Source organism: Haliaeetus leucocephalus, unplaced genomic scaffold (assembly GCF_000737465.1).
Source record: "Haliaeetus leucocephalus isolate CR32 unplaced genomic scaffold, Haliaeetus_leucocephalus-4.0 Scaffold730, whole genome shotgun sequence".
NCBI lineage: Eukaryota > Metazoa > Chordata > Aves > Accipitriformes > Accipitridae > Haliaeetus > Haliaeetus leucocephalus.
The window spans coordinates 926,950-938,005 of NW_010973166.1; the positions used below are offsets into that span (position 1 = coordinate 926,950).

General features: G+C 49.3%; 1 protein-coding gene across 1 annotated transcript; it reads left to right on the plus strand.

Annotated features, from left to right (window-relative positions):
* The first annotated feature begins 958 nt into the window (after positions 1–958).
* On the plus strand, positions 959–8,100 carry NPHS2 (nephrosis 2, idiopathic, steroid-resistant (podocin)). Its single transcript, XM_010580633.1, has 8 exons — positions 959–1,235; positions 2,833–2,936; positions 3,861–3,933; positions 4,241–4,323; positions 5,194–5,397; positions 6,138–6,193; positions 7,028–7,106; positions 7,822–8,100. The coding sequence occupies exons 1-8, from the start codon at positions 959–961 to the stop codon at positions 8,098–8,100; spliced, it is 1,155 nt and encodes a 384-aa protein (XP_010578935.1).
* Positions 8,101–11,056: the final 2,956 nt, after the last annotated feature.

Sequence of the window (11,056 nt, forward strand, 5' to 3'; positions counted from 1 at the left end):
CTCAGCACTGCCCCGTTGACAGGGAAGTCACCGCTTTATGTTCCAGCCTTGTCTTGCTGTAGTATGACTTCTAGCCAGGTGCTGGTTTCTTTAATACAGTCAAGTGTCTTCAAAACACTTTAAAAGTGTTTCTTGCAGGGGTTTCTGCAGATGTCACCACAGGCTGCATGGCATGAAAAGAAAAGGCTCCTATGTTTGCTCTGCTGTGCTCCTGCTGTGGAAAACTACAGAGGCATTTAGGCACAAACTCTTGGCAATTTAGAAGACAGATTCAACACCTCTAGCCTTGCAATGGTCTTTATGCTTTGCACCCGTTTGGGAAAGTTCATGGCTGAACTGGGACCAGCTAATTTCCCTCCCTGCTAAAATGTGAGGTGACCCTAGAGAGAGGGAGTCTGCTGCCAGTATCCCACCACTGTGCCAGCCAAAGGGTTTCTAGAGAGCAGACCGGTGTGAGATGCTACTCACCCAGCCATTCTCTGCAACACCCTCTCCACTGATCCCACCAGTAAAGGTTTTTCACCCTGGTGTCTATTGCTCTGGGCCACTATCACCATTTGAAGTCTTTGGAGCCACATGCCTGACAGTTACTTTTAGGTTGCTTTTCAACAGCTTTGCAGAAATCATCTACTAAAAATCATCTGAGTGCTTCTGCTTGTATTTTATTTCCAAAGGCAGGAAGATGCAAACACAATGTCTTCCTGGAGTCCACCTTGTCCAGGTCTAACCTTCCTTCCCATCTCCGCAGCAGCGTGTGATGAGAGCAGAGCAGCTGGGAAACAGCTTGCTCACTTCACTGTCCATTATGTCTGACAAGCCTGTGTTAAACTCGAAACAAGCCTCCTTGATCTGACACCTCCCCTTCTCTCCTCCCCTGCCTGGTTTTCCTGCCTGCAGCAATAAATTCAAGCACAAATTCATCCTACTCCCACAGGCTGCTGCATGCTCCTTGGCACAGATGAGGATGGATAAGAGGTCTCGGAGCTCTTCCAGGGAGTCTCGTAGGAGACCCAGAGAGTCCCCAGCTCCACAGAGGAAACGAGAGAAGAAGGAGAACAGCAGAGAAGCCAGCAAAGGAAGGGAAGACATAAAGCAGGAGAAAGCAAAGGAGATCAAGAGCACCGCAGGGACTGATGGTAGGGTGCACACGTCCACAGTGGTGGATGTGGATGATGTGATATCTGATGAAGAAATGGAGGCAATGGTGTTGCTGGACAGCGAGCAGCAAGAGGAAGGTATGGCTTATAGAAGGGAAGGGGCTGGAAAGCTGTGGGCTTTTTGACCATGTGTGGGTCACAGTATGACTCTGCTCTCTGCACGGTGTCATCACACCTACCTTGCACAGACATGTAGTTATCCTCAGGACAGGATATGGGAGACTCCAGCCTCCCAGCCAGCTTCTGCAGTTAGTCCCGGCTGATCAGCACTGTCTAGCAAAGCTATGAACTTTGCAACAAGACGTTACATCCCCAGCATCCTTCATGCTCCAGCTCACTACTCACCAGTTCTGTTCATGTTCTATTCTCTTCCTTTTCTTGCTTGTCCTTCTTTAGGTGGACAGAGATAGCCTTAATGTCAGTTCACAGCCCAAAGAACTGTGCTTGAGTTGCACACCCATAGCTCCCCTTCCAGATAACCCTCAAGAGCAGCTCCTCTGCAGGCCATGAGTTAGGCAGATTCCCAGACTGCCACAAGAGGAGGGAGCATTGTGAGTGTTTTGGCAAGATGGCTGGGCCTCTTTGGACCCAGCGTCACCACAGATGCTGTATTACAGGATGTGTATTACAGGAGCCAGCATCACTTGTCTGCTTCCATGCCAGCAGCTCTGTTGCATTAGAGTGACACAAAGCTTCAGACTTGCTCCTGTCTCTCTTGGAATTAATTTTTCACAGCTGCCTCCTTCTGCCTCAGTTATGGGAATCCCAGCTAGTGAGTGGTGCTGTGGAGCTCTAGTGATCATGCAGGTTCTTGGGATCTGAACCTCCACCAAGACCTGGTGGCTCTGCAGACAGCTCCAAAGGCAAAGGGGCAGGGATAAAAGAGCTTGAGGGGATTCAAAATGGGAGGGCTGCGGGGATGCTAACTTCACTGCTGGAAAACATGGTCCACTCTCTGGGTCTAGGTATACCCAGAAGTAATCTATCTATTTTCATGCCACACCTGCAAATTTTCCCTCAGGCAGGAGCACAACAAAGGGCAGCCAGAGCAAGATAACCCACACTTGCTTTGGGGAGATGTAGAAGGTGACCACCCCAGTCAGCCTCCCGCAGCTTGCTGTGACTGCTGTAAAGCACAGGGAGATTTCAGTGGCACTAGTGGCTTGGTCCCACTGCATTAGGGAGCTGGGATGCAACAAAAATCCTATTCCAAAAGGACCCGAGATACTCTGATAGGGAAGGGCACTTCAGGCTGTGCATGTTGAAAGCTACCTCTTATTTAAAATCTTTCTCTTTGCCATTAGCTTATCTTTGCAGATAAGCTTCTGGGATCCCAGCTCAGTTAACAAGTTGCCTATTCCAAGCCTTTCAACACTGCTTGGTAGCCACAGGTCTTCAAGCTAAAGGCTGCTCTGTCGTCAAGGAACTATGGAGAAGCATGGCTCAATTTCTGCCAGTAAAGCAGAGACAAAATCTGTCAGTCCATCCTGGCAGCTCCGGGCCACCTGGGGCAGGGAGTATTCTTTAACACAGCTCCAGATGGGGCCAAATGGTTCACATACACTGGGTCTAGGCAAAGGACAACACTGAAGCTGATCTGTGCAGGCACTTGGCAGGCCATCAGTATTTTGGGAGCAGTCCCGTCTTAACACAGTCATGTTGGATTTCTCCCTAGGTGTAAAGTCTCCGGGTCTGGGCATCTGTGAGTGGCTTCTGACCATCTTGTCTTTCCTGTTCGTCATAATGACCTTCCCCATTTCTGTCTGGTTCTGCATGAAGGTGAGAATAGTCATGGGGCCTCTCTAGGTTTAGTATTCGGTGTCTGATGTGAATGTATATAACCCACTGGTTCAGCATGTGTCAGACATGAGCATAAAGCTTTTTTGGTCTAAAGCCCTATTTACACTTCTTTGACTCATCATTAATTTTGACTTATGCTTTATCACATGTTGCTGCTGCAGAGGGCTGCACAAGGGTCCAACCACTGCCTATCAAATACTCCTGCTGCAATATCAGCAGGCAGGGGCTTCGGTTCCTCTTTTTTAAAATAAATTGCAAGTCTATTCAAACATAACCCTCAGCCTACCCAGCCCAGAGATGGCTGCGTTGCAGCAGCAGGGTAAATAAGTTTTGCATTACAAATTTTGAGAGATTGATCTCCCCATTAATAGCGGATTTTCCCCTCTTCCTCCCCTTTTCTCAGTTTTATAGCATGGCTACAAGTAGGCATATTTTGATTACCACTTCTCTGGAAATTTCATGTGCATCTTGTTCTCAGCAAGAGTGTCAGTATTACAGCTCAGACCTCACACATATGAGCACACACATGGTTCCCTCGGAGACAAACAACCAACATGGAAAATTTTAGCTCAGGTGATGAAGTTTGGCCAAGCTATAAGGAAGCAGAATGCTGGCCTCATCCTGGGAAACCCTGGGCAGCTGTAACATGGGCTACTCTCACCAAATCTTGGGCTGTCACAGGGCTGCTTCGACACTGCTCACACACAAGGCTGGCCAGCAGTTCTGGGCCATGTTCTCTGTAGGTGTAAAGGGACTCAGTGACAGGTGATGCCACTAGCTCACACCTGCTGAAATCCTCCCATTGCAGGGCTTTCCCAGAACAGACATGCTCCCATACCAGTGAGGTCCCTTTCCCCAGTCCTACGCCTTCCTCTCCAGCCTAGCTTTTGTTTCCCTCTGCAGGTAGTGCGGGAGTATGAGAGAGCCATCGTTTTCCGACTTGGGCATCTCCTTCCTGGCAGAGCTAGAGGGCCTGGTAAGTTGTTTACTGAGCTCCCCCCAGTCATGTTGCTCCTCTTCTTCGTCCTCCACCAAAGCTCACATGCCAGTGCCCTCCAAGCAGGCATGGCCAGACAGGAGATGGGATGTATTTGTTCCCTTCATCTTAAGGGCCAGTAGCTGCTAATAGCTTTTGTCATCACAGAAACAGCCTCAGAATTTGAGTCTATGTATTGCTGTTCCTTTGTAGTTCTGGATGCCAGACTCTCCTCTGTTCTCCAGAGCAGTAGAGGCAATTTTTGTGGTTCTGATGATCACCAGCTGCCTTTTGCTTCCTCCCACAGGCCTTTTCTTTTTCCTTCCCTGCCTGGACACGTATCACAAGATAGACCTCCGCCTCAAAACCCTAGAGATCCCCTTCCATCAGGTATGGCTGACACCTCCTCTCTATATTAATTTTTGGATCTCTTTAACATTAGACCTTATGCTTCCAGCCTTCATCCCTGCATATAAAAGTTTGAAAAAACATCTCAAAGTAACCCTAACACCTCAGAAAATGGAAGGCCAAAAGTTCACCATACTGAATTTTCTTCTTTTTTAAAACTACTGGTTTTAATCCTGTTCAATTTGACATGCTTCAGTCATAACATAACACCAATAGGGAGTGGCTGGGCTAAAGATACTGGACCAGTTTTTTTTACCCACACACGGAGGAGTGCAAGCAGCGGGGACAGGAGCTCAAAGACCTTACAATGATGTAAGAATGGACTCTGCTCCTATATAAGTCTGGGAGGAAGAAAGGGCTGAACCCTTGCTTCTAACCCTTGAACCTGCAACCTCCCTAGCCACAGCCCCTCTTCTTTTGGGTCATGGTGTCTGTGCGGCTGCATTGTCAGTGAGACTGCCTTTGTCTGGTAGCATCTCCCGGCTCACACCCATGGCATACAGCAAATCCTTCTGGAGACAAAATAACTGAGCACACATCTCAGGACACAGCCTATGCTCTCAGAACAGGAATTAACCAGGCAGCAGTGGGCAGGGAAACACAGCATAGGATGACGATCTACTCACAGTCCATAGCTCAGCAGCTGTACTGAGGAGACAGACACAAAGATGCTGCTCAGGAAACTGAGATCCAGAGGTTATATAGTTTGCCCAAGGTCAGTCAGTAGCAGAGGTGGAAACTACAAAGATTTAACCATCCAGCTAGTCTTTATCATTCTCTTGATTGTGTGCTTTTCTGTGCTACCTTAGAGTGTCAGAACCAGCTCCATCTCCCCTAATATCTTCTGCTTAGGTGGTGACCAAAGACATGGTTACCTTGGAGATAGATGCCGTCTGCTACTACCGGTTGGAGAATGCTTCTCTTCTCCTCACCACCCTGACCAGCATCTCCAGTGCCATTCAGCTGCTGGTGCAGACCACCACGAAGCGCCTCCTGGCACATCGAGCCTTCTCTGAACTTCTCTTGGAGAGGAAGAGCATCAGCCAGGAGATAAAGGTGCTTCCACAGGGGGGAGACAGCAGAGAAAGGGGTGAACAGAGGTTCCACAGAGAAGCTCAGGTGATCAGTCCCTCAGAGTCACAGATATCGGTTTACAGAAGGGTACAATAACAACGTGTGTCTCCTTCACAGAAGAATGGGGATTTTTTTTTTTTTTTTTTTTTTTTTTTTTTTTAACTCTGATCGCTTTAGGGGAAGGATATACAGTGTGAGCCCCACAGGTGGCCATGGTGAGTAGCAGACAGTATGGTTTGAGGAGCATGAAGGAACCACTTAGACCAGCTTCCTCAGTGCTTTGTGATACCCCAGCTTCAGTACTTACCCCAGAGAGGAGATTCTCATAAGAATTGTATTCTGCAGCCTGAGTGAGTTGCCATAAACCCAGTATACATGGGATCTCCAGCAGCAGGTCTTTGCAGCCATGACACATGTACATGATGATACCAGTCAGGAACTGAATGTTTCCTATGGAACTGAACTGGTTCCTCACTTGAACCAGTATGGACTAGTTAAATCATGCTAAACCCCTGGGGCAAACACAAATGGGAAGTAAAGTGAGGGAAGTAATTTTATTTCTGAGGGGCTTCACAAAATAGCACACAAAAAGTAATAAATCTGCCTTACAGTCCTGCAGTTAACTGCCTTGAATTAATGTCCTTTCACTGCCTTACTCCCTGTAAGGGGCCTAGGGCAGGACTGGTGTTCTCTCCATGGTCTAAAAATCTTCCTCTTCACAGGTGGCTTTGGATGCCGTCACAGGCTGCTGGGGGATCAAAGTGGAGAGAACAGAAATGTAGGTAGGAAATGCTGGTAGAAGGGACTTCCCTGGCCCTTTGCAAGTACCTGTCCTGCCCTGCTCACTGTTGCCTGCTCCACTTCCTGCTTTGCCTCTGGCTCTCTCCCTGCAGCTATTCTGCAGAAGGTAGAGCCTCACCTCTCACCTTCCTGTTTTCCCTGCCCCTTTCAGTCTCTGCCTCGTGTAAAACTTCTGCCTGCAAAGACTGTGCTTGCTCCTGCACTGACATCCAGGGCAGGATCCTTAGCTGGGATCTCATCACCATTTCACTGCTGCTGCAGGCAGAGTTTTCACCCAATTCTGGTAGCCCAAGAGGTGCAGCAGGCACCAAACCCTCTGTGTCCCACTCTAGATCAAAGGTCCCATGGTCTTAGCACTGGTAGGGATGGGCTTATCACTCAGAAGCCCATGCAGAAAGGTGGGACTTGCTCATCATGTAGAGGGCCATGGAAGAGAGAGTCAAACAGTGAATGAATAGATCTGTGAACAGAAGGAAATTCCTGTGCCTGTCTTGAGAGCAGTCTCCCAGTGGATTCTCCGCTGTCTCACAAAGAGTGATCTTAGCTTAGACTTCAAGCCTCAGAGGCACAGACAGAAGAGGTCTCTCTGCTACCTAGTGATCATGCAAGCCTGGTCATTAGAAAACCAGGCTGGGAAAGAAGGATGGGAATGGTAAAGTAAGACACACAGAGGGACACCTAGGGAGCAAAGAACATGAGTGAACTGCTCTGCAGAGACTGACTGATGAGCCCATTCCAAGCCTCAGACTGACCATCCAGTGCTGTCAGGAGATCCTAGAGCCCAGCTAATTCCTGTCCTTTACTACCACAGCAACAATGTGCAGCTGCCTGCTGAAGTCCGGCAGTCCCTGGCTGTGGAAGCAGAGGCCCAGAGACAGGCCAAAGTGCGGGTATGCCAACTCTGAATACTTCTCATCTCCTTCTAAAGCATCCCTCCTTCCTTTCCCACCCCTGGTTTGAGGTCCGTGGGACATGCCACACAAGGATACAGCTCTGGGAAGATATGTGTCCTTTAATTCCTATTCAAGAGCTGTGTCTAGCAAGGAAAACTGCAGCAAGAGTCTGGGCCAGCCCAGTGAAGTGCCGCACCTGGTACCTGGCCTACAGGTAGAACAGACAGGCACACAAAGAGCTCTGGGGTTATCCCTGGGCCCACAGTGATCCCCATGGGGATCTGTTCCTCAGGGTTTAACTCTCCTCTAGGAGCCCAGTGCAGGGCTGTCACCGCCGTATGTACCCTGCACCTTGCTCAGCCCAGGCTGGTCCCCATCCCTTGCACTGAGCTGCTCAAGTGCCTGGATAAGGTTGGTGTCCAGCACCCCTCCCACAAGCCTAGCCTGGCTGCTGCCCTCTCCCATGCTTTTGCAGCAAGGGTATGCCCAGTTGTAAGCCCTGATGGGCCTAGTAAAAACAAGTTAGTCATGAGCTCCCAAACTTTTGGGAGCATCAAGAGGTCTAGTACATGCTGTGATCTTCAGAGAGCAGGAGTGTTATAATCACACTGGCCCTGGGAATTTCATGGTGGCAACCTCCCTCTGTAATGAACAGTCCATGCCCCCTTACTCCCAGCCTCACAGAAGCCTTCTTTATTCTCCTGCATGATAGGTGATCGCTGCTGAGGGGGAAAAGGCTGCTTCTGAATCCCTGCGGATGGCAGCTGAGATCCTCTCCAGTGCCCCTGCTGCTGCTCAGCTCCGTTACCTCCATGCACTGCACTCCCTTACTGCAGAGAAACCTGCTGCTTTCATCTTGCCCTTGCCTTTGGATGCCATGAACCTGGTATCTCCGGCTACCCACAGTCCTCTGGCAGCGAGCAGTCTCCTCACAGACACCACAAAGCTCCCAGAAAGCCCAAAAGACAAGAAGGACTCACCCATGCTCTAAGAGCTGTCCCAAAAATGGTTGCCACACTGTCCCTGGTCAATCCTGCTCAGAGAGGAGCAAGGCAGCAGCCCACCAGCAGGTCCTGGTCTGGAGGCAGGAGGGAAGGCAGCCCAGGCCTGTAATATAAAGTGGATTGTACGTGGAAGAAGCCTCTGCTTGTTTTGGAAAGGGAAAAATGCGGAGCACAAGGAGAAGGGCTGGCATGTGGGTGAGCAGGGGGTTGCGGGAAGAGGGGTGTCGTCCCTTCCCCTTCACAGGGCCAGATGCACCGTGACACCCTAGGGCCTGGCCCCTGGGGTCTGATCCATCTCAGCCCATCACCTTGTCAGGAAGGACAGACTAGTCCCTATGTACTGAGCTGCTCCCCATCCCCAAACTGAACAGCCGGGTGGGGGCAGGAGGGGTGGGAGCCCCACAATCAGTGGGGAAACAGAAAAGGACTCAGCATCTACGCAGGCTGGTGGGTGCTGCCAGCCTGGTAGTTCTGCAACGAGGGAAGGAGCTGGGTCCCATGGCATAGTCCTGGTTATGGGATTTCAGTCACCACCCATGTGCACATACATACACACACTGGCAACCAAGGTGTTTAGCCCTAGTTCTAAAGTAGGAAGAAAAGGAAGAGAAGGAAAGGGCGGCCTTTAAGGCTTGGCACTTCCCTGCAAGGGATGTCAGCTGTGCAGAGGAAAGGCAGGCTGTGCTGCTGCTCGCTTCCACTGGGGGGTGAGGCAGGACAAGGTCTGAGCTTGTGAGCATCTCTAAACATTTTAGAGGTGATCCGTTTAACCAACTCCCACGGAGCAGATAAGGGGGAATCCAGCACCGCTGGGGAATAGCCAGCTGACAGCCTGGAGAACAGTAATACTTTTGCCTGCTGCAGCTGCCTTGGTAACCTCCACACACAGGGAAGAAACAGAGAAAGTCCCCAAAACTCCTATAATCCTCAAAACTTCTATACATCTTTCCTGCCAAAAGCAGGTCATTGCAATGACCAGAAACCTACAGATACTGCAATCCTTTCCTTTGGCAAAGATATGGAGCACTGTCAAAGGAAATACTGCTGCACTTGGTTTATCTGATCCTGGTGCCCTTTAGGGGGACAACAGCTTTGCTCCTGCCCTTTTAATTGACCTGCAGCATCTCCCCTTGCTTCAAGTAGACCTCCCTTGCACAGCGGTTCCCAGGACCAACGTTCTGCTGCTGGTGGCCTGTAGAGGCCACTTTGTGGCCCTTCTCTTAATTGCCCGCACAGTAGTCGGCCATCATGCATGTGCCTAGCAGGCATCACTCACTCTTGCATTTTCACTCATTTTATTCAGTCCCTCTTTGCCTGCTTGTAACACTCATGCACATTGGCACATATCATCAGTAATGCTTCTGTTAAACACAGCTGTATCACGAGGATGGCCTGCAGGTACTGGCTTAATGCTGCTGCACAGGACAAGGATCCCACTTCTAAGTACTACACATTCTGTATTTAATCAGTCCCTTCAGCTCCTTGGAGTCCCCTTCTCAACACTCAGTGCTCCCATAATACTCGCTCTACAAGTATTTGCTCGTCTTTTTTACAGCAAGGGCACCTGGTGAACCAGCTGCCTTACAGGTGGCTGGGTAGTGGGAAAAATCCACCTGTGAACTTCTCTGTGATCACATGAGCATCCGAGCTCCAGATTTAGACCTCCCATCTAAATCATTCTGCCACTGCAACCCTCTCAGGAGAGGGCGGCAGGATGGCTGTGGCTCCTGCTTGTGTGTCTGTGATAGATCTCAGTAGTGATCCACTCATGGAAAACTAGCTCTGCGAAGTGAAACAGCTCTGTAATCTTCTACTGGCAAACATGAGCCGCGTAGTTACTTCTCTAAGGCTCATTCTGGTTATTTCTCATGCTGCTGGAATAAGCCCCTGTTTCCCAAACTAGGGCAAAGGGGCGCAATACTACACAGAGTGAGCTGCAGACAGTCCTTTCTGTGAACACTTCTCTGGCTGCATTTCTAACTCCATGTAAAATGATCCATCCAGACCAAGATTCCTTGGCACATCAAGGACCAACACCTCTACAGATAATGTCTCAAAGTAACAACACTTAGCCTGAGAAATGACTGTCAAGAGACACGCGGCACTACATCAGGGCACACACATTAACCTATTTGCACTCATATCTGCAGAAGTCAGGCACAGCTTTTTCAAACATGTAACTTTTCTGCAGTTACAGAAAAGGCAAATGATAGCTAAAAGCATCCTCAGTTCCAAAGTACATGCCTTGCTCCAGCAGGATCTTCTGTCTTTTACATATATAGAGCTGGCAGAAACTTGTAATTTTACCTTCAGGAGACATTACATTCAAAAACCTTGCAGAAGGAAAAGGTCATTTAAAAATGTACTTCATGGTTAATGATATATGATGTTTCCCAAATAGTATTTATGCTGGGGGAATTGGCAAGGGCTGTCTGAGCTGCTGTGATTCCTGACAGTTTCATTGCCTGCTCTTCCGAGCTGAGAGTGGATCAAACTGCAGAGTCACACTGAACCCAGGCAGCTCTGCTGGCCTTGCAGAGCTTTGTAACTACACAGACTGCCCTGGGTTGGGGACCCAACAGAAGAGGAAGTCTCAGGTGGCCACCTCACCCATTGAGGCTGTAGGGGTTACTGCAGGTAGGGACCCAGGGGGCCAAACACAGAAATTGCAGGGAGATGGAACATTTAAATGCCATCCCAGTGCACTAAGAGGGTGAACTGGCATAATCTGAAGTCTGAGTTTGTGACCTTGATTACAGGTAGTTCTCCTGTGGCAGCAATTTGAGAAAGGCCTTCAGGATCATGCACGGCTTCAGGCTGCTTCATGCTTTCTGAAAGAAGGACAAAGACCTTCAAAAGAAGAAGATTCAAAGAAGAACAAAAATTTGTCCATACAATTCTGTACAATTTCTTCCTAACCAGTCAGCTGGTAACTGAATCATC

What these genes read in the sequence shown, in the direction of transcription:
- NPHS2 (XM_010580633.1), top strand. Translation starts at nt 959, where the DNA reads ATGAGGATGGATAAGAGGTCTCGGAGCTCTTCCAGGGAGTCTCGTAGG. An exon ending in CAGCGAGCAGCAAGAGGAAG is followed by an intron (nt 1,236 to 2,832) that starts GTATGGCTTATA and finishes ATTTCTCCCTAG; the next exon opens with GTGTAAAGTCTCCGGGTCTG. An exon ending in TAGAGATCCCCTTCCATCAG is followed by an intron (nt 4,324 to 5,193) that starts GTATGGCTGACA and finishes TCTTCTGCTTAG; the next exon opens with GTGGTGACCAAAGACATGGT.